Source organism: Cricetulus griseus, unplaced genomic scaffold (genome assembly GCF_003668045.3).
Source record: "Cricetulus griseus strain 17A/GY unplaced genomic scaffold, alternate assembly CriGri-PICRH-1.0 unplaced_scaffold_2, whole genome shotgun sequence".
In the NCBI taxonomy this organism is placed as follows: Eukaryota; Metazoa; Chordata; class Mammalia; order Rodentia; family Cricetidae; genus Cricetulus; species Cricetulus griseus.
Genome location: NW_023276919.1, coordinates 8,813,072 through 8,840,625, shown reverse-complemented (window position 1 = coordinate 8,840,625; position 27,554 = coordinate 8,813,072). Strand labels below are relative to the sequence as shown.

At 44.6% G+C, this 27,554-nt stretch overlaps 1 protein-coding gene across 1 annotated transcript in view; it reads left to right on the top strand.

The window, feature by feature from the left end:
* Positions 1-20,680, top strand: part of LOC113838322 (odorant-binding protein-like) — a 49,012-nt gene extending 28,332 nt beyond the window's left edge. Inside the window, exon 6 of the mRNA XM_027434084.1 lies at positions 20,487-20,680. Within this exon, the coding sequence (XP_027289885.1) occupies positions 20,487-20,680 (194 nt within the window). The remainder of the gene's footprint in view (positions 1-20,486) is intronic.
* The last annotated feature ends 6,874 nt before the right edge of the window (positions 20,681-27,554 follow it).

Below are 27,554 nucleotides of genomic sequence, written 5' to 3'. Positions count from 1 at the left end.
ATTCATTCAATTTGGCTAGTAATCAGGGAAAGGCCTATTTAATAGGTTCCCAGTGTGCACCATAAACCATGGTAATTCTCTTAAGTGAATAACATTTGAATTTGCTCAAATAACACTCTGACTTGACTATTACTAGACCCTGTGCAGGGGACTGTCTCTATTACTTTATAAGCCTTAAAGACATAGTGACTGTCAGTATACAAATTAAATTAATTATTTGCTAAGATCTGAAAGACCACTGCAACAACTTACAATTTGATTATTTGAGCATAAGCCAGAGCTGTCTGCTCTATCTATTCCTTTCTATTAATAACCTATGTAAGTGACTCTCCCAATAGAACCATTGGTTAAAACTAACATAGCATATTTTTACAGGACTGTTTTTTTTTTCAATTTTCGAAATACAAAATGATGCATTAGTGTAAATTGTAACAGTCCATGAGGTAGAAACTGATCATTAATTCTTCCTGAAAACTGAGCAAAGGCGATTGTCCATGACTCATTGTTCTGAAATAACCTACTAAACTGTTGCTTAGCATAGGGGACATGTATCATATTTGCTTCTCTCCTAAAATACTTTCTAGAATGTATATGGCATTTCTGAATCATGTAAGCTACTGTTTTAAAATAAGGGTTTAATATTTAGGCTGGTAAGACAGATAGGCACAACCACCATAATGGTTCCTTCTGCTATAGAATAGAAGTTGGACTATGATTTGTGGGGAGTACATTAGCTTCCCATGGTTTTGTATAGTCAATATATCTGATGATGCTGAATCGAATCCTCTACTTATACAACTTGTCTACCTTCTTATTTAGCTGTTTGGGTACATCTGGATCATTATCTCCTTATAGAATCTTTCTTAAAGTATTTAAATGATCATTAGATGTTCCAAAAAAGGTACTTAACCAATGAATGTTTTATAACAACTTCTTAAAAACTCATTTAAAGATTTCAAACTATCTTTTCCAATTGCTATCTTTTAAGCCTTAATTTCTTTAGAATACAACATATGTCTTTAAAAATTTTTAAGATTTATTTAAAGTTTCTAAGTAGCCTTTTCTAATCTAACCTTCGGAGCTGACCAGGTGATAAGACTTCATTTGCATCTTAGCTGACCTGGCCTAATTTGCATTTGCAAAGACACATTCAAGTTGTGAATCTAACAGGATTGCTCTCTCCTGAGGCTTTTCATAAACCCTTTTTAAAATCATGTATCAACTTTTATTTTCTAGATTTTCCTTTTTTAACCATAAAAATTTAGGAAGATCTGTATCCTCTCATCTGCCAAATATTTACAGAACCATCCATAGATTCCTCATGACTCTAAGCTAATACTCTAGGCTTTTGCTAACTTTTTTATTGACTATCTCCAAGGGCTCAAATCATTAATTTTTCCTCTTAAGATATTGACTGACTTACTGGATGCTTTTTTGACCATATTAAAGTGATTTTAATATGTTGTAAACTATCGGAGGCAATGTAAATATCTCTCTAATCACATTGAAGGCGATTTAGGCATTTCCATTCTTCTGCATTCATAAATTCACAAGCACATCACACATCCAGGTGTGGCCACACCTTTCATTCATAACTTGCATACGTCTCACATTTCTCCTTTGGCCTAGGTTATGATCAGTTTGTTGAAAAGAAACATCCCTAATTGAAATTTCTTCTAACATAGTAGCTATAGTCAATCCTTGAAATATGAGCATCCAAAATTTGAACAAATGTAAGCTTAAATATGTTGCCCTTTCTTATTTTTAAGTCTCAAAATCAGTTTCTGTCTGTCGGTATCAATAGCATTTATGTGCATTGACTAGCCATCAGCCATGGCAGCATCTCCCAAGGCTATAAATTACCCTGAGGAGGCAGGCTGTCTCCCACCCCATGAGCCATTTTGTCTAGCCTGCCACAGAGACCAGCATTAGGTGGCACCAAGCTGCTGGCTGAGGGCTGGCAGACTGAGGCAACTGCCATGGCTGACCTCGGCTTTAGCTCGAGTATGCCCTCTGGGCTGCTGAAAAATCTGCGGCTGTATTTTGGGCACAAGCCTGATCCCTTATTTTCTCTTTTATTGGAGACTCTGTCTGACTTGGTGCTCTTCCTGAAAATGTCCAGAGCAAACTCTAGAAGGCTCTGTGCATTTCTTCCTTCCTATGCCTTGCTTTCTGTGTTGGAATAACTGATTTTTAACTGAAGTTCTGGTAAGGAAGCCATCATCGCTAATCCCTGGTGTAAGCTAGGTACGCATCTGAAAAATTCTTGATGAACTCACCTAGTCAGTCCTTTTCCTGTGAGGCCTTTGCGAGGTCTGGCATGCAGTACCAGGATTCTAATAAGCTAGCTTTTTCACAATCAAAGCTCCAATACCTGTTCATCTAACACTTTTGGATCATGTCCACACAGGCCTAGAAACCAATTCTGAACTAACTCCCTAAGTCCCTGCCTGCTCTCTATAGCAAATCTCCTCCTCCTGACAGGCAGGCTTGGTTACCCGCTTTTAGTTTCCTAGGAGTGAGGTTTCTACAGCAATATTCCCTATCACCCTCTGGGTAAAAATTGCTGTTGATCCATACTTGACACAAACCATTTTCAGTTCCTTGAGCTGTTTGAAGGGTATTGGCACACATACCCTGCTATGTTCCCCTGAGCCTCTCTCTCTCTGATCCAAGGAAACCTGTATATTTCTTACCTCCTGTAAACAATTTCACTAAAATTTCCAAGTCTCTTAGCTCTTGCTGAATTTTACCATTGAGTATTTGCCTTTCTGTATTCCCAGTCCAAAATGAAGGAATGAGGTGAAGGCTCCCTCCATCTTGGTAGTTATTAACTCTCCCTGCTGATCCCAATCATTGATCCTGTATATTCTTTACCACCCAGCTGTCCCTTAGTAGGCACAGAGTTTTCTGTACTCCATACATTCCTAGATATCTCCAGAGGGCCTACTTGTATGCGAGGCCAGAGGTATGTCTCCCCAAGTTCCTGCGCAACTCGAAATGCTGCATCATGGTGGTTGCTTTTGCAAGCAGGAAGGATCCTTTTAAAACTTATAGACTCTAAAATCTCCTGTACTTGCTTTCATTTGTTTTAGCTCTCCTGGCTGTTAAACTATACCCAAGTAAATAAATATACAATCATCTGACTAACAATTACCTGCCTGATTTCTCTAACTATATACATTTTTACTTTCAAGGCTAACTTACTTCTCTTTAACATGTGGCTAATATTTCTGTTTCATATTTACAATTACCTGCATTTTTCATTCAGGAGTTTAACACATTACTTTTTACTACTTTATCACCTGACAGATATTTTAGTCTCACATCTTCTTTGCGCAATTTTCTCTTACTTTAAAGGCTAAATATACCTCTTTACCTATTCTAGTCAGCTGCTGGCAGATATTTTCGTCTTATATATATTTTGTGCACATTTCTGCTTTAAGGGTTAAATAACCCGATTTATCTTTTCTGTCATCTGCTGGCTGACATCTTCCTATTTTATATTATAGATATTAAATATATGTATTTCCTATTTCTACAATTATATCCAGTTTTATTCCTGACTTAACTTTGCTCACTCACCACATTCTGCCAATTCTTTCTTCTTTTTCCTTCGCGTGCTTCTTCTCCAACCGGTTCAATCTCAATGACTATCTCTTCGAAGTGTCTAAGCCTCTGCCTTGTCCATTACTTCGTGGTGTCCATGGCTTCTTCCCGCATATTTATGTCCCGCATTCGGGTGCCATTTTGTTGTGACCCTGCAAGTTTCAGCCTTAACCCATGAGGTTCGCCCTGATTAGGTGTGTAAGTGGAAATTCCTAGCAACTCAGCAACGATAAAGACCAAACACAGGCATCTTGTCATCATCAGAGAGCTCTCAGTTCCATGTTGTATAACTAGATTCATTTCTTTATTTTCCATCTTTTCTGGTGTTCCTTAACCATCCTGTCATGACCACCAGGGAACCATCTCTCTTTTTTTCTCCTCTCTCTTCTGGTCGCTCGCTCCTCACTCCACTGTCCTCCCCAGTCACTCACACATATTTCACCTCAGCCCAGGTGAGGGCCTCTTCAGATGCTTAGGCCCACAGAGATTCAAATTGGAGGCATATTACCCTGAGGCAATGGTAAACAATAGTAGCCTTACTGCCATTAACAATAGTGGGCCAGAGCTTTCCGGTGTTCATGTTTAGTGAAACCAAATGTTGGATCACAAAATATTCCATAGCAGAAATATTTTGGTTCCCCAGAGGGAAGAAACTCCCAAAGGCATAAATCTGAAACCCACAGGTGATTCAGCAAATGTGGTGGTGGGCCTCATCCTTGGGATACACATCGATCTGATGGGTTGTTTCACATTTGGTCAATTCGAAAAAAAGTTCTCTGTGATGTGCCACTCAACCGAGCCTGGGTATGGATAGAATTCACATAGAGAGAGTCTCCATGGCTTTGAAAGCTCCAGAGTTGGCCATTTGTTTAAGTGGAAAAGGAAATCTCATTATGGAGATGGAATCCTGAGCAATGGAACATGAACCTTAGAATGTCCATGAACCTTAGATTTTCTGACATGTTTGGAGAGGGTGAGTGGGGGAGACAGGAGAAGTGATGAAGATTGTCAGAGGAAGATACCAGATAGCAGTTAGCAGATAGCAGTTTGGAATTGGATGATGATAGAGAGAAAAAGACATCAGCAGTGTGTAGGGATCTGTTTTTTAAAGGGGTGCTATAACCCTGCATGCAGACTTAGTACCCATGGAACCCTGAAATGAACAGAGTAGTGGCTGAGTGAGTGCACACATCCAGTTGTCATCTTCAAGATCTCCCAGAGAGAGATCCCAGGTGAGCAGGAAATGACTCTGCGATCATTGAGAGGCTAAATACTAATTATCAGGAGTGCATCATTTTTATAACTCTTTGCATGGGTCCCATTCAGATCCCTGGAACTTACAGGAATGTTTTGGGTTTACCAAAAACATAAATTACAGTCACATCAGGTGCCTCTTTGTGATATTAGCGACTTGGCTGAAAGCATTCTCATTTTAGAAATGGAAGGGTATATGTCATCCAATAAAAAAGCTCCTTAACTTTGCCAGTGTAGAGATGTTTAGTATGCTCTTCAGTACTAGAACAGAGAGACAGAAAGACAGAGATAGATATGGAGAGAGAGAGAGAAAGAGAGAGAGGGACACAAGCAAAAGGACAGATAAAAGCTCATTTAGTTGGAGACCAACCCAGAACAAGTATAGATCCTTGTATTCACACAAGGTGTAGAGCTAAAAATAGAGGACCAGACAGAGAGGGAGAGAGATGGAGAGAGAGAGAGAGAGAGAGAGAGAGAGAGAGAGAGAGAGAGAGAATATGAGAGAGCATAATAGAAAGAGACTTGGATTATTGTAGCCGGCAAACACATTGCAAGGTAGGTAGAATTATAGACACCCACCCAGGCTGTAGAGATATAAACATAGACACAGACAGTGAGAGACAGATATACACAGAGACAGAGACAGAGCCAGAGACGGAGACAGTGAGTGATAGAAAGTGTTAGAGTGCAATGAGGAATATACAGACACAGTGACAGGCCATGGCTTAGTGTAGGCTAGGATAAGGGTATATCACATCCAGAAACAGCCTCCCAATATACTCTTGGAGGATGCTGTCTCGGCCTAATGAACTCTGTCCTGCTGCTGACAACATCTCATGCACCCAAGTATCTGCATCCCAATGATTTTTCAAGCTTAGCTAAGAAATGGAATTGAAACCTTCCGGGAAGAAATTAACCATGGAAAACTCACCTTTTTTACAGTAAAGTGATTCCTTTCATTTTCTTATTCCACTGATGTACTTCTTATGGTATTTTACATTCCTCCACATAAAAGGCATTAAACTTTTTTCCATGGTAACAGTAACCACTAGATTCCCTTAACCATAAGATGTGATTCCAATGGAGGTGGCTGAAGAGTGTCGGTACCCAACATCTCAGAATGTCAGGCTTAACTCATCGACAATTGTGGAACAAATATGCCCGAAGTGTTGAGACTACACAGGGTTCTGAACTGTGGAGGGGGAGAAACTCCAAAAGGACTATATCTGAAAACCACAGGTGATTCAGCGAAGGTGGTGGTGGACTTCATCCTTGGGAAACACCGACCTGATGTGGTGTTTCAACATTTGGTCAGTGCCAGAAAAAGATCTCCATGATGTACCACTAAACCAAGCCTTGGTATCGAGGGATGCACACAGAGAGAGAGCGTCCATGGCTTTTGCAGCTCCAGAGTTGGTCATTTGTTTACATAGAAGGTGAAAGCTCGGTATGGAAATGGAACCCTGAGCAATGGAACACGAATCTTAAAATGTACATGTACTTTAGATTTTCCGACAATGTTGAAGAATGTGAATGCGGGAGACAGAAGAAGAGTTGAAGAGAATCAGAGGAAGTTACCAGATAGCAGATAGAAGAGAGGAATTGGAAGGTCACAGAGAGTAAGACGTCAGGAGTGAGTAAGTATCTGTCTTTTAAAGGGGTCCTATAACCCTGCCTGCAGATTTAGTACCCATGGAACCCAGGACTGAACAGAGTAGAGGGTGAGCAAATGCAGCCTTCCCGGCAAAATGGACAGTTAGCACAATGCCAAGAACTTTCATTCCAAACTTTACTGATTATGGAAATTTGAGGTCTTAGATTTGCAACTTAGGGAATAAGGATGCCAAGTTCTCAAGACTGCTTCTTTTTATGAAGTGGCATTGACCAATTTTGGTGGGTTGGGAATAGCAGGGTACGACCACATCCTGTATTACCTGATGGCGCCACAGATTTCCAGATTGTGTGACACTGTCTGGGGCATCCTAAGAAGTGTAGGAGATGAAGTTAAGTTTAGAAAAAAAGTATTTGTGAAGTTCTGATGTCAGAGGGGAGTTTGTTCAGATGAGTGTGGGTTTTCCCAGGGAAAGTTTTCAGAGGAGGAGGAAAGAAATCTGGAATGAACACTATTTTTCTGGCTGAAAACTATAGTGTTCTGGCTGAACACTATTTTTCTGGAGTGAATGCTTGGACCTTTTTGCATGGGTCGAATTCAGCTCCCTGGAACTTACAGGAACGCTTTGTGTTTGTCAATAACATAAATTGGAGACACATCAGCTGCCTTTTTTTTAATAGAAGCAACTTGGCTGAAAGCATTCATATTTAGGATAGAGAATGATATTTTAAGTACAATAAAAAAGCACTTTACTTTTCCCATTTTACAGTGGTTTAACAATTTCTTCTGTACTCTGACACACAGAGAGAGACAGACACACAGCGAGAAAGACACATAGATACAGAGAGACAAAAGATTCAATTTTGGTGGAGAACATTCCTGAGCAAGTCCAGAGTTGCTGAAATTCACCCAAGTTGCAGAGGCAAAGACAGAAGCCCCGAGAGTGACAGAGCAAGAATGAAAGTGAGAGAGAGAGAGAGAGAGAGAGAGAGAGAGAGAGAGAGGCTTAATGTAGCAGGCAGGTCCAGTGCAAAGTAGGTAGAGTTATAGTGGCCCACCAGGGTGAAGAGATATATACAGAGAGACAGAGACAGTGAGTGACAGAGATACACAGAGACAGAGAAAATGAGTGATAGATAGGATAGATAGGTAGGTACTGATAAGTCAGACAGACAGAGAAACACACAGACATACCAAGGCTTAGTGTAGGCAGAGAGAAGTGAATACCAGGTCCAGTGCTGGCTCCCAACATACTTATGGATGATGATTTCTCTGTGTATTGAACTCTGTCCTGCTGCTGACATCATCTCATTCACCCAAGTGCCTGCAGTCCAATGATCCTTCAATCTAATCTAAGAAATAGAATTTAAACCTTCCTGGAAGAAGTTGACCATGGAAAACTCACCTTTTTTACACTAATATGATATGTTTCATTTTCTTAGTCCATTGATGTACTTCTTAGGGTGTTTGACATTACTCCACAAAAGGAATTAAACGGTTATCCATGGTAACACTAACTGCTATATTCCCTTAAACATAAGATGTAATTCCAATATGGGTGGCTGAAGGAGGCTTGATACCCAACATCTCAAAAGATGGAGTCAGCGTTAACTCATCGACAAATGGGAAACAAAATGCCAGAAGAGTTGAGACAACACAGGGGTCCAAAGAGTGGCGGGAAGAAACTCCCAAAGACATAAATCTGAAACCCACATGTGATTCAGCAAATGTGGTGGTGGGCATTCTCCTTGGGATACACACCGATCTGATGGCATTTTTTAACATTTGATCATTCCCAAAAAAATATCTCTGTGATGTGCGGCTCAACCAAGCTTGGTTATGGAGAGCCTCCATGGCTTTGACAGCTTCAGAGGTGGTCATTTGTTTAAGTGGAAGGGGAAAGCTTGATTTGGATACAAAATCCTGAGCAATAGAACACAAGTCTTAGAGTGTCCATGAACTTTAGATTTGCTAACATGTTTGGAGAGGGTGAGTGGGAGACACAGGAAAGAGATGAAGATGGTCATAGGAAGATACCAGATAGAAGTTAGCGGATAGCATTTGCAATTGCAAGGTGATAGAGAGAATAAGATATCAGGAGTGTGAAGGGATCTGTATTTTAAAGGGATCCTTTAACCCTGCCTGAAGATTTAGTACCCATGGAACCCTGGATTGAACAGAGTAGTGACTGAGTGAGTGCATGCTTCCAGGTGTCATGGGCAGAATCTCCCAGAGAGAGATCCTGGATGAGCAGAAAAGGAATCTGTGATCATTGAGAGACTGAATACTAATTATCAGGAGAGCAACATTTTTGGAACTCTTTGCATGGTCCCATTCAGATTGCCGAGGCAAACAGGAGTATTTTGTGTTTACCAAAAACATAAATTGGAGACACTGTGTGTGCCTCTTTATGATAGAAGCGATATGGCTAAATGCATTCACATTTTGGAATGGGATGGGTATATTTTGTCCAATAAAAATGCACCTTAAATTTGGCATTGTAGAGAGGTTTAGCATGCTCTTCCGTGCTATAAAAAAGGAGAGAGAGAGAGAGAGAGAGAGAGAGAGAGAGAGAGAGAGAGAGAGATAAGAGAGAAAGAGAAAGAGACTTTGGCTTAGTGTAGCTGGCAAACACATTACAAAGCAGGTAGAGTTATAGACTCCCCCCAGGGTGTAGAGATATATACATAGACACAGACAGTAAGAGACAGATACAATGAGACAGAGACAGAGACAGTTAGTGATAGAGAGAGTTAGAGAATGAAATGAGAGACAGAAAGACAAAGAGACAGGCCGAGGCATAGTGTAGGCAAGGATAAATGCATATCACATCCAGAGGATGCTGTCTCTGCCTAATGAACTCTGTTCTGCTGCTACATCATCTCATGCACCCAAGTACCTGCATTCCAATGATTTTTCAATCTAATCTAAGAAATGGAATTTAAAATTTCCTGGAAGAAATTAACCATGGAAAACTCACCTTTTTAAACTGTAATGTGATTTTCTTATTCCATTGATGTACTTCTTAGGGTATTTGACATTACCACAAAAAACGCATGAAACGGTTTTTCTATGGTATAAGTAACCACTAGATTCCCTGAAACATAAGGGAATAAGGGAGGTGGCTGAAAGAGGCCAGGTATCCAACATATTAATATACTTAGTCAGGCTAAACTCATTGAGAATTGGGGAACAAAAAATGCCCAAAAAGTGGAGGCAATACATGTGTCTGAATAGTGAATGGGGAGAAACTCCCAAAGGCACAAATCTGAAACCCACAGGGGATTCAGCATATGTGGTGGTGGACCTCATCCTTGGGAAACACACCGACATGATGGGGTGTTTGTACTTTTGGTCATTCCCAAAAGGATCTCTGTGATGTCCTGGTCAACCGAGCCTGGATATGGAGAGAGTTCACAGAGAGAGAGAGTCTTGATGGCTTTCACAAGTCCAGAGTCAGTCGTTCATTTGTTTACATGGAAGGGGAAAGCTCGCTATGGAGATGTAACCCTGAGCAATGGAACACAAATCTTAAATGTCCATGAACTTTAGATTATCTGACATGGTTTGAGAGGCTGAGTGGGGGAGACAGGAGAAGAGATGAAGATGGTCATAGAAAGATAACAGTAGATAGCAGATAGGAATTGCAAGGTGACCGAGAAGGATACCAGATAGCAGATAGCAGAGTGGAATTGAAAGGTGACCATTAGCAGTGGTTAGGGATCTGTCTTTTAAAGGGATCCTATAACCCTACCTGCAGAGTTAGTACCTATGGAACCTTGGACTGAACAGTGTACTGGCTGAGTGAGTGCACCCTTCCAGGTGACATGGGCAGTTAGCTCAATGCCAGGACCTTTGATTGCCAACTTCACTGATTATGGAATTTTGGGGTCTTAGATTTGCAACTTAAGGGAATAAAGATGTCAAGTTCTCAAGATTGCTTGTTTCTGATGAAGTGGCATTGACCATCTTTGGCGGGCGTTGAGAATAGTGAAATACTACTACATCCTGCATTATCTGATTGCTCCACCGATTTCCATATTGTGTGACACTGGAACTTCCTAAGCCTCAACAGCTGTCAGAAGTGTAGGAGATGAAGTTAAGTTTAGAAAAAAAAAGTATTTATGACGTTATGGGGTCAGAGAGGAGTACGGTCAGATGAGGGAGGGTTTTCCCAAGGAAAGTTCTCATAGGAGGAGGAAAGCAATCTGGAATCACTGAGAGGCTGAACATTACTTATCTGGAGTGAATCTTTGAACCTTTTAGCATGGATAACTTTCAGCTCCCTGGAACTTACAGGAATACTTTGCGTTTGCCGAAAACATTAATTGGAGACACATCAGCTGCCTTTTTAAAATAGAAGCTGTTTGGCTGAAATAATTCATATTTTGGATAGAGAAGGGTATCTTTAGGACAATAAAAAACATGCAAGTTTTGCCATTTTAGAGTTGTTTAGCAATATCTTCTGTACTCTGACAGAGAGAGAGACAGACACACAGCGAGAAAGACACATAGATACAGACAGACAATAGGTTCAGTTTTGGTGTAGAACATTCCTGAGCAAGTCCAGAGCTGCTGATTTTCACCCAAGTTGCAGAGGCAAAGAAACCCACAGGTGATTCAGCGATCGTGGTGTGGACCTCATCCTTGGGAAACACACCGACCTAATGCCATGTTTCACAGTTTGGTCAGTCTCAGAACACGATCTCTGTCATGTCCGGCTCAAACAAGCCTGGATATGTGGAACGTTCACAGAGAGAGAGCCTCCATGGCTTTCACAGCTCAAGAGTGGGTCATTTGTTTATGTGCAAGGGTAAAGCTTGCTATGGAGATGGAAACCTGAGCAATGAAACATGAACCTTAGAATGTCCATGAACTAGAAATTTTCTCACATGGTTGGAGAGGCTGAGTGGGGGGACAGAAGTGATGAAGAGGGTCATAGGAGGATGCCAGATAGCAGATAGCAGAGAGGAATTGGAAGGTGACAGCCAGAATAAGACATCAGGATTGGGTATGGATCTGTCTTTTAAACGTGTCTTATAACCGTGCCTGCAGACTTAGTAGCCATGGGTCCCTGGACTGAACAATTGCTGGTTGAATGAGTGCACCCTTCCAGATGTCATGGGCAGGTCGCCAGATGCCAGGACCTTTCATTTCCACCTTCACTGATTTTGGAAATTTGGGTTCTAGGATATGTAAATTAGGGTATAACGATCTCGAGTACCAAAGACTGCTTCTTCTTGATGAAGGGGCATTGAAGATCTTTGGTGTCCCTGAGCATAGAGGGGTACTAGCACATGCCTGGAGTACCTTGTTGCTCCACGGATTTCCAGAATGTGTGGAACTCTCTTGGCCATCCTAAGCCTCGGGAGATGCCAGCAGTGTAGGAGATGAGATTTAGTTTAGAAAAAAATATTTATGAAGACCTGATGACAGGTGGTTGCATGGTCAAATGAGGGATGGTTTTCCCAGGGAAAGGTACCAGATGAGGAGGAACATAATCTGGGATCATTGAGGGACTGAATATTATTTATCTGGAGTGAATCCTTGGACCTTCTCTCATGGGTCTCATTCAGCTACCAGGACCTTAGGAGAATACTTTGGTTTTTGCAAAAACATAAATAGTAGACAGACCAGCTGCCTTTTTTTGAGACAAACTTCTTGGCAAAAAGCATTCACATGTTTGAAAAAGGAGGGTATCTATAGGACAATAAAAAGCACCTTAATTTTCCCATTTTAGACTGGTTTAACATGCTCCACAGTACTCTGACGGAGAGAGATACACACAAGCAGCGGGAGAGACACATACAGACAGATAGACAAAAGGATCAGATTTGGTAGAGAACAGTCCTCAGTAAGTCCAGAGCTTCTGGTATTCATCCAGGTTGCAGAGGCAAAGACAGAATGCCAGAGCTTGAGTGAGAGACTGGGAGAGAGAGAGAGAAAGAGAGGTTCAGTAAGCTGGTAGGCCCAGTGCAAAGCAGGTAGAGTTGTAGAGTCCCATCAGGGTGAAGGGACATATTCAGAGAGACAGAGACAGTGAGAGAGAGAGATACACAGAGAAAGCAACAGGGAGAGTTAGAGAGTTAGAGATGATGTGTCAAACAGCAGAGAGACACACAGACATAACAAGGATTAGTGTAGGCTGAGATAAGTGAATTTGGAGGAATCTCTCTCTGCATCATGCGCTATGTCCTGCTGCTGACATAATTTGGTTCATCCAAGGACCTGCAGTCCCATGATCCTTCAATCTAATCTAAGATATGGAATTTAAACTTCCTGTAAGAAGCTACCATACAAAACACAATTTTGGTTCAGTAATGTGTGTCTTGTGATTTTCTTGGTCCATTGATACACATCTTAGGGGATATGACATTCCTCCATAAAAGCATTTGAACAGTTTTTCCATGGTAACAGTAACTGGAAGAATCCCTTAATCATATGATGTATTTCCCATGGTCTAGCCCGTAGCTTGTCATATCCCACTGCCGAAATCAGATCGTGGATGAGCAGATGGAGGCAGAAGTTCCACTGGGCTTTGGCGAACTGGAGCCTGTCCCAGAACTCGGATCCAGAGAAGGCAGATAGATGCATAATTGCCACTGGGACTCGTTGTGTTGGAAATGCCTCTGAACCTGGCTCTTGGGCCAGCAGACTGATGCAGAAATTCATCTGGGTTTGGCGTGTCTGAGCCCACTGCAGAATTCGGATCCAGGGACGGCAGATGGATCCAGAACTACCACTGTAACTCAGTGTGTTGTATGCCGATGCCGAGCTTGGATCCTGGGCTAGGATATGGATGTAGACCTATCCTTGGTCCTCGGCGTGTGGAAGCCTGATGCAGAATTGGGATCAGGCTCTCACATCACTGACGTCAGATGACTCTAATCAGTGATGATGAATGGAACCAGAAACAGCTCCTGAACTACCTGGGCCAGCGGATGGACAGAGAACTCCACTGTGCCACAGCATTTCAGAGCCCATTGCCGAACTTGGATCCTGGGCTGGCAGATAAACACACAACTGCCACTGGGTCTTGGCGTGTCATATTCTGCCGCCACACTCAGATCCTGAGCCAACATACAGATGTTAACTACCACTGGGATTGGGAGATTTGGAGTTCAACTCAGAAATTAGATCCTGTGTCGGCAGATGGAGGCAGAACTACCACTTGGCCTCGTCGTGTCAGAACCCGCCACTCAACTTGGATCCAGAGCACAGATAACTAGTGTCAGATAACTCTAAGCAGTCATGACCAATGGAACCAGAAACAGCCCCTGACCTTCATGGGCCTGTAAATGGACACAGAACTGCCACTGGGCCTCAAAGTGTTGTATACTGCCACTAAACTCTGATCCAGGGCAAGAATATGGATGCAAAACTGCCACTGGGCTTCGGTGTATCTGAACCTGCCACCAAACTCGGAGCAGGAGCAAAAATCACTGGTGTTAAATGACTCTAAGCAGTGACAGTGAATGGAACAAGAAACAGCCCCTGAACTCCATGTGCCGGTAGAAGGACACAGAACTAGCACTGGGAATTGGTGTGTAGGAGAAGGCAGTCGAACTTGGTTCAGGAGCACAGATCACTGATCTCACATGACTCTAAGAAGTGACTGCAGATGGCACCAGAAACACCCCCTGACCTCCATGGGCTTGCAGATGCAGGGAATTGCAATTGGGCCTCTGTGTGTAGGATCTCGCTGCCAAACCTGCATCCGGTGCACAGATCATTGGTGTTAGATGACTCTAAGCAATGATGACAAATGGAACCAGGAACAGCCCCTGACCTCCATGGGCCTGCAGATGGACACAGAACTGGAACTGGGCCTTGCCGTGATGGAGCCATTGCCAAACTTGGATCTGGCACACAGATAACTGGTGTCAGATGACTCTAAGCAGTGACCACGAATGGAACCAGAAAAGGTCCCTCACCTCCAATGGCTGGCAGAGGGACACAGATCTGCCACTGGGCCTTGGTGTGTAGGAGCTTGCTGTCAAACCTGCATCCGGTGCACAGATCACTGGTGTTGGATGACTCTAAGCAATGACGAAGAATGGAACCAAAAACAACCCCTGACCTCCATGGTCCTGCAGATGGACACGGGACTGCCATTGGGCCTCAGCCTGATGGAGCCATCGCCGAACTTGGATCTGGCATACAGATCACTGGTATCAGATGACTCTAAGCTGTGATGACGAATGGAACAATAAACTGCCACTGACTTCCATGGGCCTTCAGATGGACACAGAACTGTCACTGAGCTTCGTAGTGTGGGAGCCCAATTAAGAACTCAGATCCTGGGCCGGGAAATGGAATAATAACTGCCACTGGGACTCTGCGTGTAGGAGCTTGCCCCAGAACTCGGATCCAGAGCACAGATCACTGGTGATAGGTGACTTGAATCAGTGAAGACAAATGGAACGAGAAACAGAACCTGGCTTACCTGGAACAGCGGATGGATACAGAACTGCCACAGGGCCTCGCTGTTTCATATACCAACCCCGAACTCGGATACTGGGCCAGCATATGGATGTTGAACTGCTACTGGGTTTCGGCGTTTCTGAGCCCGCCACCTAACTCGGATCAGGAGCAAAGATCCCTGCTGTCAGATTACTCTAATCAGTGATGACGAATAGAACCAGAAACAGCCCCTGAATTCCATGGGCTAGCAGAGGGACACAGAATTGACAATGGGCCTCTGTGTGTAGGATCTCGCTGCCAAACGTGGATCCGGTGCACATCTGACTGGTGTTAGATGACTCTATGCAATGACGAGGAATGGAACCAGAAGCAGTCACTGACCTCCATGGGCCGGCAGGTGGACACAGAACTGCCACTGGGCCTTGGTGTGTAGGAGAACCCCTTCAAACTCGGTTCAGGAGCACAGATCACTGATGTCAGATGACTCTAAGAAGTGACGGCGAAACGAACCAGAAACAGCCCCTGAACTCCATGGGCCAGCAGATGGAAACATAATTGCAACTTGGCCTCTGTGTGTAGGATCTCCTTACCAAACTGTATCCGGTGCACAGATCACTGGTGTTAGATGACTCTAAGCAATGACGATAAATTGAACCAGAAAAAAACCCCTGATCTCCAAGGCCCAGCAGATGGACAAAGAACTGCAACTTGGCCTCGGCCTAACAGAGCCATCGCTGAACTTGGATCTGGGGCACAGATCATTCACAGATGACTCTAAGCAGTGACGACGAATGGAACCAGAAACGGACCCTGATCTCCATGGGCCGGGAGAGGGTCACATATCTGCCAATGGGCTTCGATGTGTAGGAGCTCGCTGCCAAACCTGGATCTGGTGCACAAATTACTGGTGTTCGATGACTCTAAGCAATGAAGACGAATGGATCCAGAAACATCCCCTGACCTTCATGGGCCAGCAGATGGACATAGAACTGCCACTGGGCCTCGGTGTGTAGGAGAAGAGATCACTGGTGTCATATGACTCGAATCAATGATGACAAATGGAACAGGAATCAGAACCTGTCTTACCTGTACCAGAAGATGCACATAGAACTTCCACTGGGCCTCAGTGTGTAGGATCTCGCTGTCAAACCTGGATCTGGTGCACAGATCACTGGTGTTAGATGACACTATCAATGATGATGAATGGAACCAGAAACAGCCTCTGGCTTACTTGGTCAGCAGATGGACACAGAACTGCCAATGTGCTTCAGCATTTCAGAACCCATTGCCAAACTCAGATCCTGCGCTGGCAGATAAACACAGAGCTGCTATTGGTCTCGGCATGTCTTGAGCTCATTGCTGAACTCGGATCTAGTGCCCGGATCACTGGTGTCAGATGACTCTAACCAGTGACCACAAAAGGAAGGAGAAACAACCCCTGGACTCCCTGGTCCGGCAGATGGACACACAAATGCCAATGGGCCTTGGCTTCTTGGACCCTGCTGCTGACCTCGGATCCTGGGTTGGCAGATGGACACAGAACTGCCACTGGGCTTTGGCATGTCTGAGAACTCTGTCAAACCGGGATCAGGAACATAGATCACTGGTGTCAGATGACTCTAAGCATTGAGGATGAATGGAAACAGAAACAGGCCCTGGCCTACCTGGGCCAGCGCATGGACACAGAACTGCCACTGGGCCTCGGCAATTCAGAACCCATTGCCGAAATCAGAATCTGGGCTGGAAGATAAACACAGAGCTGACACTGGGCCTCAGCATGTCAGAGCTGATTGACAAACTCTGATCCAGTGCACAGATCAGTGGTGTCAGATGACTCTAAGTAGTGAGGACAAATGGAAGCAGAAACAGCCCCTGGACTCCCTGGTCCGTCAGATGGACACAGAACTGAAAGTGGTTATTGACATCCTGGAGGCTGTTGCTGAACTCAGATCCTGGGCTGGAAGATCAACACAGAACTGCCACTGGGCCTCGGCGTGTCAGAGCTCATCGACGAAATGGGACCCAGTTCACAGATCACTGGTGTCAGATGACTCTAAGCAGTGACAATGAAAGGAAGCAGAAATGGCCCCTGACCTCATGGGCCTGCAGATGGACACAGAACTGCCACTGAGCCTCCATGTGTTGGAGCTCGCTGCCTGCCCCGGCCAGCGGGGCTCTGGTACTTCGTGGGTCAGAGGTGGACTAAGCCTGAAAATAATGGGCTAGAAAGAAGGAGCGAGACCAAGCAGGTTTTCTTGTCAAGGTCTCTTTATTGAAGTCCAAGAAGGATTTTTTAAAGATAAAGAAGAAGTGGGGGAGGAATGAGTGTTAATTGCTCTCAGGCCAGGGCAGCTGTGTGTAACCTCCTGTGATTATCTCAATCAGTATCCTAAGGAGTGGGGTGCTTGAGTAATTGGCAGTTAAGCATGGAGGTCACCAGGCTCTGTAAAGGGGACTTTTATATCTGACCAGAGCTGGCTCCTGACATCTCCCCCTTCTAGCATTATAGAATGGAGCATCTGCCTTAGGCTACGATATGGGCACCCGCAGCCAGGACCTATATGAAATTGCCATTTATATGACAGTGAGGGGTAGAGCCTCTGTCTTAGGCTATGTGATGTGCATCTGCCCCCAGAACTCAGGGGAGCTTTCATAAGGCTAGCAGCTCGAGAGCTTTTTGGAATGGGCCCTTGGGGTCAGCCTATTTCTAATCCCTTCATGGAGGGCACTACAGCTGTTGAGATTGGTCCGTGTCTGGTCTGCGGCATTACGATAATCCTGTCAATGACGTCTCCAAGGCCAAGGAAATCAATAGGTTCAATGTTTAAGGCCCGAAAAATCCAGTCCTTTAGGACTGTCGGGGTTTTCATTACAGTCAGGCAGCTCAGGATCTAGTAGCTCCAGGCGATGATAATGAACCAAAACCGGTTTTTTGAGGATGGTGTCAATCTGAGAGTTAATGAATCTGGTTAGTCTTTGAAAAGGTAGGGGTGACAATATAAGTAGTCAATCCAGTAGAACAGTCAAGGTAGGAATTAGTAATTGCCTGCAATTCCCTCAGAAAGAGGAGGGGTGGAAGAATAGCAGACCCAACTGTCCTCTATGAGGGAGTGGTTGGCTTGATGAAGGGCCTGAACAGTAGGGTTAATTAATTATGGAATAAGGTCAGCGGAGGAGGGAGGTCCTGTGGGGATAATGGTCAGGGGTCCCGCAGTCTGGAGAGGCCCCTAAGGCTAAAGCACATAAGTCAACTATCAGGAGCAAATAGGAGGGGGTGGTCGAAATAGTTGTGGAGGAGTTGGCAGCATCACCGGCTGGGTTGATGATCATCTAGGTGTAGTTGTAGATCTGATAAGGGCTTGCAGAGGCAATGGCAATTGAAGGTGAGAACACATAAGTAGCCAAAAAGACAGCATCTTTTATCTAAAATTAAGCAGAATTAGGAGGCTTCTCTGTCTCGACCGCCTCGACCAGCAAGGAAGATGCAATGCTGAGACTCTTCCTTAAGCAGTTTACTCAGGAAACTTAAACAATCTTCTGACCCCGGGGAAAGCCCGCCCTCAACTTAAATGGCTCTTGGGTAGCCAACCCCTGCAAGCCACGTGGCGAATGCCCACAGGTACACACACACACACACACACACACACACACACACACACACACACGGAAGCGAAGCCAAGTCTTGGGCTAGCAGAAAGTGGAAGCTGGTGCCATCTTTTTACCACAGAGAAAAAGCTTGTTACACAGCTCTCTACAGTTCCCCCCTTTGTTTTTGCTTAAAAATGCGACAGGCAAGAGTAGAGGTCTGATCTCTGTAATTGGAGAGAGGGGACAATGTACTGAGTCTCAAACAGGAATATGCTTCCCAGCGATCCCAGGACCAGTCTAGTGCCCTTTTTTACAGAGGCGGGGATTTTGGGGCACAACCCGGGGGGAATCAGACTTGCTCTCCTCAGGGTCAAACAGAGTGCCCCCTGAGTGCAGTACTTCGCCTCGCATTCGGTGCAAAATGCCTCTATCTCTGTAGGAGAGAAACCCAGTCTTGGGGGGACTGTCCGGCTTTGATAACCGTGAAGGCTTGAGTGATCTTGACTGCAACTCATTTTTGTGTTTTCCTGATTTGGCAAAGGCACCACAGGCAAACGAGGGAGGCCAGCACCATGAGACCTGCCACAGCCCCTAAGCCCGCCCATTCCTTTAAATGATCCATGGGGGAGTTCAACCAGGAAGTCAGGCCGCTCGCAAGGGATAGGTCTATTTGGGTGGAATTCACATGCACGATAGCCATCCTGCGTTCTCTCATGGTGTCTTCAAACTCAGATGACCAATTCTGTAATAGAAACTGAGACAATCTTTTAGACAGATTTGCTGCATGAGTGAGGTTTTGATATTGTACTGATGTGACACACAACCCAGCCAATCTCCCTTCACATCCCAGTTGGGCCAACTACCACAGAGTTCTGCAACCTGTTCTTGCACCAAATCTATACATTGATTGACAATCATTAGATATCCTTTGGTCTGTGAACTGAGCGAAGCTTGGATATCTAGGGCACTGGCAACATTGGCAGAAATGTTTTTAGAGCATTACCAGTCTGTACAGTGCCTGACAAGGCCACAGCAGAAACAGTAGTACTCACAGCATCAACGGTGATGGCCGTCACTATGGCTGCTGTAATGCCAAAATCTCTCTTTTCTCTAAACAATGTCAAGCTGCTGGGAGCTTCTACAGGCACAGGCACATACCAGGGCAAGCGAGTAACCACAGCCAAAGGGAAGGCTGTAGCATTCCAGCACAGGGCATAAAAGCATGTGGTCTGGGTGCAATTTAGCCAACTAGAATTTGCACTGCCATTGCTCATCAGCCATACAAATGGCGGCCATATGCATGCTGGGGTAGGTGAAAATGTTGTGTTATGAATAGTCATATCTCCTTTGGAGGAGGAAGGTGTGGGGGGAGGGTTACCATGGTCGTAGCCGCTATACCCACCTGTGTAGGAGAAAGTAAAAGTTCCCTGTGCCCCGCCCCCAATCATGGCCAAGGGAGACAGATCTGTACAACTCATGGCGTGCGCTCTCAATCAGGCTAATCTGCTCATCTTGGGGTAAAAAGGGCAGGTCTAAACTGCGATTGGTGGTAAAAAGGTGTGGGAAAACCCCTGCATTATACATCACCAGCATAGGTCTTGGGAACACTGACAGTATCCCCCATCTCTGCTCCGACATCCCCAGTTGACTCATCATGGGAAGGAGCAGAAGCATCACCACGTTGACACTCATGGTGTTCCTCATGTTGGATTTTCCTGATCAATTGTTCTGGCACTCACACCGGATCCTATTGGTCCTGTGTAAAAACACAAACAGAACTTTGTGCCCATGTCAGCATGGGATCAGGCCCGCGCCAGAGGCCTGTCAGAATATCCTTCCATTTAACCATCCCTTTAGCAGGGCCATGTGGATCCTGATGTCTATCAGCCACAGAACGGCCTTGAGCATCCAAATTTAAGAAATTAATAGTAAATAGGGCGAGAGATAGCCTCTCCTTAGGAGTACAGCCATGGCCTATTCCTCCTTTTTGTTTTTGCAGACATTCCTTTAACGTGCAATGGGCACGTTCAACAATGCCTTGGCCTTGAGGATTATACGGCAATCCATGGAGAAGTTGCACCTCCATGCGCTGACAGAATGAAGCAAAAGTCTGAGCTGTATAAGCTGACCCATTATCAGTTTTTAAATGTTGGGGTTTACCCCAAGCAGCCCAAACTTCCAGGCAATGAGTGACAACATTGCATGCCTTTTCTCCTGTTAGAGGCGTGGCGTGCATGACGCCTGAACAATTGTCCACAGACACATGTACATATTTTTGACTTCCAAATTCAGATATATGTGTCACATCCATTTGCCACACTCTCAAAGTTAGTAGACCTCCTGGATTCACTCCTACATTGGGTGGATGTTGAAAAATTACACATTGAGGGCAATCTAGAACTACTTGCCGAGCATGAGCTTGAGAGAGATGAAATTTCTGTTGTAGTGCCCTAGCGTTCACATGAAAGGTCCTATGAAAATCTCTTGCATTTTCCAAGGTGGAACTCAAAAATATACATTCCATTATGGTCCACTGATCGACCTTAGCATTACCTTCACTTAATGGTCCTGGCAGACCTGTATGAGCTCTTATATGTTGCACAAAGAAACAAGCTTTCCTTTGCCAAATTAAATTTTGAAGTTGTTGAAATAAAAGGCAAACTGGACTGGCACTCTTTATAGGCCCAGCGACTTCCAATGTCTTAACAGCATTAACAACATAAGCTGAACCTAAGAGTAAATTAAAGGCAAAAGACAGGCCTTAAAACTTCTAATACTATTTTTAATTCCACAATCTGAGGGGAGCCAGGTTAAAATTGGTGTAACACAGGCTTATGCCCCTTAATCATATAGGCTCCACAACCTGTCTTAGAACCATCAGTAAACACATTCGGGGCTTCCACAATTGGTTGGGATGAGATTATCCTTGGAAATACCATGGGATGTTCACTAAAAAAAAACAATAATGGATGTTTAGGATAATGATTGTCTATATCTCCATCAAATCCACACTGCAGGATGGCCCAATCATCAATTGTGGTGCAAAGAATATTAACTTGATGACTGGAATAAGGCACCACAATCATATTGGGGGCTATGCCAAAATATTGTAAGCATTGCTGGATCCCGTTTAAGGCCAATTTTGCCACCGCAGTGGGATAATACTCAATAGATTTAGCAGGAGATATTTTAGGGTATATCCATGGCAGCGGCCCTTCTTGCCAAAGCAAGCCTGTAGTTTGATAATATGTAGGAAGAATACACATAGTGATGGCTTGTCCTTCTTTACACCTCTGTAGAAAGGCACTTTGTAATCTTTCCTCTACCATCTGTAGGGCATTTCTTGCTTCGGAAGTCAATTGTCTAGGGGAATCTAGAGCCGAGTCCCCATTCAGCACATTATACAAAGGTTTCAGCTCATAATTCGGTAGCTCCAAATAACACCTAATCCAATTTATATCTCCTAATAATTTTTGGAAATCATTTAGGGTCTTCAAATTGTCCTTCCTCAATTCTAACTTTTGTGGAATAATACGGTTCTCACTAATCTTTGTTCCCAAATAGTTTACAATTTTTTTTCATTCTGAACCTTTTCAGGGCCAATAAATAGCCTTTTTCTTTCAAGCAACTTTACTAATTTTACATAGGCCTTCTCTAACATTTTTTCTCCCTTAGCAGCCAATGTGTCATCCATATAATGAAGACATCTTAAAGTAGGAAATTCCTTTCTCAGTGGTCCAATAGCCTCCCCAACATAAAGTTGACACATAGTGGGGCTATTAGCCTTTCCTTGTGGCAACACCACCCATTCAAAACTCTGATCAGGCTCTTCATGATTATAAGATGGAATGGAATGGTGAAGGCAAATCTTTCACTATCCCTGCCACAAAGGGGAATAGAGAAAAGACAATCTTTTATATCACTCACAATAATATAGCAGGATGCTGGCAAAGCAGACAATCATGGCAATCCCCGTTGTACTGGGCCCATAATCTGCATTTGATTGTTAATGGCTCTTAGGTCATGTAGCAGGCGCCATTTTCCAGACCTTTTCTTAATCACAAAAATAGGGGTGTTCCATGGAGACACTGATGGCTTAATGTGTCCCAATGACAGTTGTTCAGCCACAAGTTCTTTGGCTGCGCTCAGCTTTTCAGAGGACAGTGGCCACTGAGGAACCCACACTGGCTCCTCTGTCTTCCAAGTAATGGGAATTCCTTCCTCAGCGGCCCCTAGGTAAAACCCAAACCTTGCCTAGGATTTCTTTGTTGCGTTTGAACGGGATCCTATCTTCCTTGTAAATATTTCCCTATTCCATAAATGGGATGGTATCCCATGTTCTTCATATTTTTTTGAGAAGTAGGGGAATATTCGTTGCTCAACTTAAAACCCATGTCTTTTAGAAGATCTCTTCCCCATACGGAAACAGGAAGTTCCAAAACATAAGGCTGCATAACTACAGAATTACATTCCTCATCTTTCCACTGTAACTGTCTTGCACTCATCTCTGGAGCCTTTGCATAACCTAGCCCTTTTAGGGTTTAAGAAGAGACTTGTACGGGCCAGCCTGTAGGCCAGTCTTTCTTGGAAATAATGCTTCTATCTGCCCCCGTATCTAATAGGCCTAGGATCCTTTTTCCATCTTTATTAAGTTCCAAAACTGGTCTTTGGTCCAAATCTAGGGACAGAAAAGTCAAATTTGTTCCTGTGGATCCGAAGCCACTTTTCCCTCTTTCTTTGTCTTGTGCAGCAAAACGCTCATGCAGGCTAGGCAAAAGTATCAACTTAGCTATCCTATCTCCAGGGGAGATGGCTGTAATGCCTCTAGGGGACTCTACCATGATCTTCACCACTCCAGTGTAATCCGGATCAATCACCCCTGGGTGGACTCTAAGGCCTCTCAAAGCTGTAGAAGATCTCCCTAGAAGAATCCCAAGTGTGCCTGGTTCTAAGGGTCCGTGAAAGTCTGACTCTCTCAATTGGACCCCCATCTGGGGAGTTAATATGAGTCTAGTGGTACAACGGAGGTCCAATCCTGCTGAACCCGCAGTGGCTCTCCTTGGTCCCTTGGTTGCCAAAGGGATGGCCACTGAGTTTTGGTCCCACTGCTCTGATCCTCCATAGCCCCATGTATTCGAGGGCCCTGGGGACGGGTCCCCGTTGGCCGTTTTTTGACCTGGCATCATTGAATGCTGCATCAAGCAGCTGGCCGTTGATATCTTTGACTGATCAACATTCATCAGCCCAGTGCTTCCCCTTTTTACACTTAGGACATAGGCCAGTTTGCCTGCGGCCGAGGCCTACTTCTGAATTTGCCCCATTTCCCCTTTCTGGGCATTTTTCTTCATATGTTCTGTCTTGCCACATCTAAAGCAAGTACCAGGACTTCTCCTTTTGTTCCAGGTCAGCTGAACTACAGCAGCTGCAAGGCCAGCATTAGTCAGCGGTCCGCCGAGTTCCCTGCAGACCTTCATCCATGTCTCTACCCTTTGTTTTTATAAGGGGTGATGGCAGTTTTACACTCTTTGGTACACTGTTCTTATACCAGCTGCTATATCAGCGGCATGGCAGCGTCGGAATTCCCAAACACCCTCCCAGCAGCCTCAACCATGCGAGCAACAAAATCAGCGAAAGGGTCCATGGGTCCTTGTATTATTTTTGTAAGGTTGCCCGAGACCTCACCCTTATTAGGTATAGATTTCCAGGCTCTAATGGCAATCTGATTAATCTGATCATGCAACTGAATCGGGTATCCTGTTTGTTGATTAACAAAACGCCCTTGGCCAGGCAGCATATCTTTGTCCCAGGCTGCCGCTGGACGCCCGGCAACCCGGTTTGCTGCCACTTGCTCATCTGCAAACACACTAAGGAACACCTTCCATTCCAGGTACTGTCCTGGGCTGAGACAGGCGCAGACTAAGTTGGTCTAGTCGGTGGGCATTATACAAAGCCTGGCAAGGGACTCAACCAGAGCCACATTGAAAGATGCAGTAATGCCATAAGTCCTCACCGACTCTGCTAGGACCTTGATATTTTAACGTCTAAAGGCTCATGATATCTCTGCCCCTGTGAGTGTAAGAATACCAGGCAAGTGAGGCGCAACTCTGAGCGAACTTCCCGCCACACATGAGGGCAATGTGAGGCTCCTTCACCACCGCCTCCACCATCTCCTTCCATCATATTGTAAGGAAGTGGCGCAGACGGGGACTCGGCTGGGGTTTCCCTTTCATTTTCTCACTGTTAGCTTTCTCAGATCGCTCCTCTTGAAGGGAGTCAAGAGTGGCCTGTCCATGTTCAACTGCCTCACTGCATCTCTTGTCCTCCAGGCAGCCTCTCACTAATCTCCGGACAGAATGGACACCTGGCTTCAGCGTCCCCTGTTCCCAAGGAAATCTAGGTCCCTTCCCAATTTTTCCCATGAAGGGACTGTAAGCTGTCCAGTGTTTGCAAACCAGGGTGCTATTATTTCCACCTGCTCTAAAAAAATTATCTAGAGTGCTTCGTTTCAGTTTTAAGCCCTTCGAGTGAAGCAACTCATTTAGGTCCACAAAAATTGGGTTCGAGATCGACGTGCCCGTATTTAGCACAGAACAAAATTTTTTCCCCCTTTTATCTTTATCTACGGAGAAAGGAAAACTTTATCACCGTTCTAGTCGTGGTCCATAGATTTCCCCCCTTTCTCTTTACCTACAGAGAAAGGAAACTTTATCACCGCTCTAGTCTCGGTCCATAGATTCCGCCCTCTTCACGGGACCTTGAATTGTATCCCTCTTACCTGGGACTTACCAGTGCACTGCCCTGGCTGCAGAAGGTTCTCAGTCTCTTCAGAGGAGGAATTCCCCGTAGGGGCCACCACTTGTCGCGACCGCCTCGACCAGCAAGGAAGATACAACGCTGAGACTCTTCCTTAAGCAGTTTACTCAGGAAAATTAAAACAATCTTCTGACACCAGGGAAAGCCAGCCCTCAACTTAAATGGCTCTTGGGTAGCCAACCCCAGCAAGCCATGTGGCTAATGCCCACAGGTACTCACACAAGGAAACGAAGCCAAGTCTCGGGCTAGCAGAAAGCAGTAGCCGACGCCATCTTTTTACCACAGAGAGCAAGCTTGTCACGCAGCTTTCTACACTTCTCAGGGGCTTCCCTGGTTGGATTATATAGTTTTAAAAGGTGTTCAGGCAACCATCTAGCATTATTGGCCTGAGTATCAAAAATACATGCATGTCCTTTTCCTCAAATGAGGACTGGATCTGGTCCATGCCATTTGTGAGTTAGGGGATCTTTCCATAAGGCCCGAGCACAGTTTTGAGCCGTTGATGGATGCCAGAGGCGATCCGTGGCTGATATTCATTAAAGTGCTTATCGAAGCAGCTAGCACACAGGAAATCCAGAGTTACACTTAGGTAGCCGTACTTAACTATTGCCACCAGAGTGATTCCCAATGGGACCAAATCATTCTGCAACATGCTGAGGCTCATCGGGCCACTTGTACTGGTGCCACTGTTCATCGTGTCAAAGGTTTCGAATGGGTCTCATTAGCAGATGCATTTTCACTGCAGTTTGGGAAACTGTGATTCAGTAAGAGCACAGCCATTACAGTCATCTATGGAAGCTCACAAGCCAAGTTTTGGTAATTTGCTGCCTTCAATAGTCAAGACTGACAAAGACAGTCAATAAATATGATAATTCCAGTTTTCAACATTTCCCAAAATTCAACATACTATGGAGAGTGCAAGCAGCTTCTAATGTGTAATTGCATCAGCCAAGGTACTTTACCCTTAAAACAGGTGGTGATGGGTATTATTTTTGTCTTCCACATTGCTGATGTCAATTTGTCCCTCTACTGTAAACACACACACACACACACACACACACACACACACACACACACACGGATGTTCTGGCTGATAATGCAAGTAGCTCTGTGATCAGCTAAGTGACATTTTCCTCCAGTGTTTCAAGTGTTATTTTTATCTAGTACTTGTATAACTGAAAGAAGTCACCGTCATGTTTACAAAAATACACCATAATGACACAGAGAAGTAAGGTGAGCAGTGCCTCGGGAGTTAGTAAGGATATCATTAATAAGACTCCAATAACTAAAAGTCTGTAAGCGAACTGCCTCTGGTCCCTTTTTCTATGAGCAATCTATCAAGTTAGAGGATGAATTTCTGGGTCTTCTAAAATGACCCATGGACATGTTCTTGACAAAAAGGCGAAAAACTGAATCAAGGCCTTATATTTTGCTCAAACTACTCTTTCCCAAAAGGAAGAGTTTGATATCCTTAGACAACTTTTGTCCCATTATTATGGAACAGAATGAGTGGGACTTACCAGGGAATCAGTCACTCATGAGCTGTGAGATCTTTTCCCAGACCAACGTCCTTTGCAATCCATCGAGCAGAATTCAAGGTTTTCCTTGGGGGTCTCCGTTCGGCGAAGAGTCCGTACCTCAAGCCGCATGTTTGTGTACCACCTGCCCCGGCCAGTGGGGCTCTGGTAATTCGTGTGTCAGAGGTTGACTAAGCCTGAAAATAATGGGTGAGAAAGAAGGAGCGAGACCAAACAGACTTTCTTGTCAAGGTCTCTTTATTGAAGTCCAACAAGGAGTTTTTAAAGAGAAAGGAGGAAGCAGAGAAAGAGGAAGTGGGGGAGGAATGAGTGTTAATTGCTCTCAGGCCAGGGCAGGTGTCTGGAGCCTCCTGTAGTTATCACGAGCACTAACCTAAGGGGTGGGGTGCTTGACTAATTGGCAGTAAAGCATGGAGGTCGCCAGGCTCTGTAAAGGGGACTTTTATTTCTGACCAGAGCTGGCTCATGACAGCTACCGAACTGGGATAATCAGCCAGCATGTGGATGCACAACTGCCACTGGGCCTCGGCGTGTAGGAGCTCGCACCAGAGCTCAGATCCAGAGCACAGATCACTGGTGTCAGATGACTCTAAGCAGTGACAAAGAGTGGAACAGGAACCAGAACCTGCCTTACCTGGATCGGTGGATGGACATAGATCTGCCACTGGTAGTCTGCGTGTAGGAGCCCGTAGCCTAACTTGGATCCAAAGCACAGA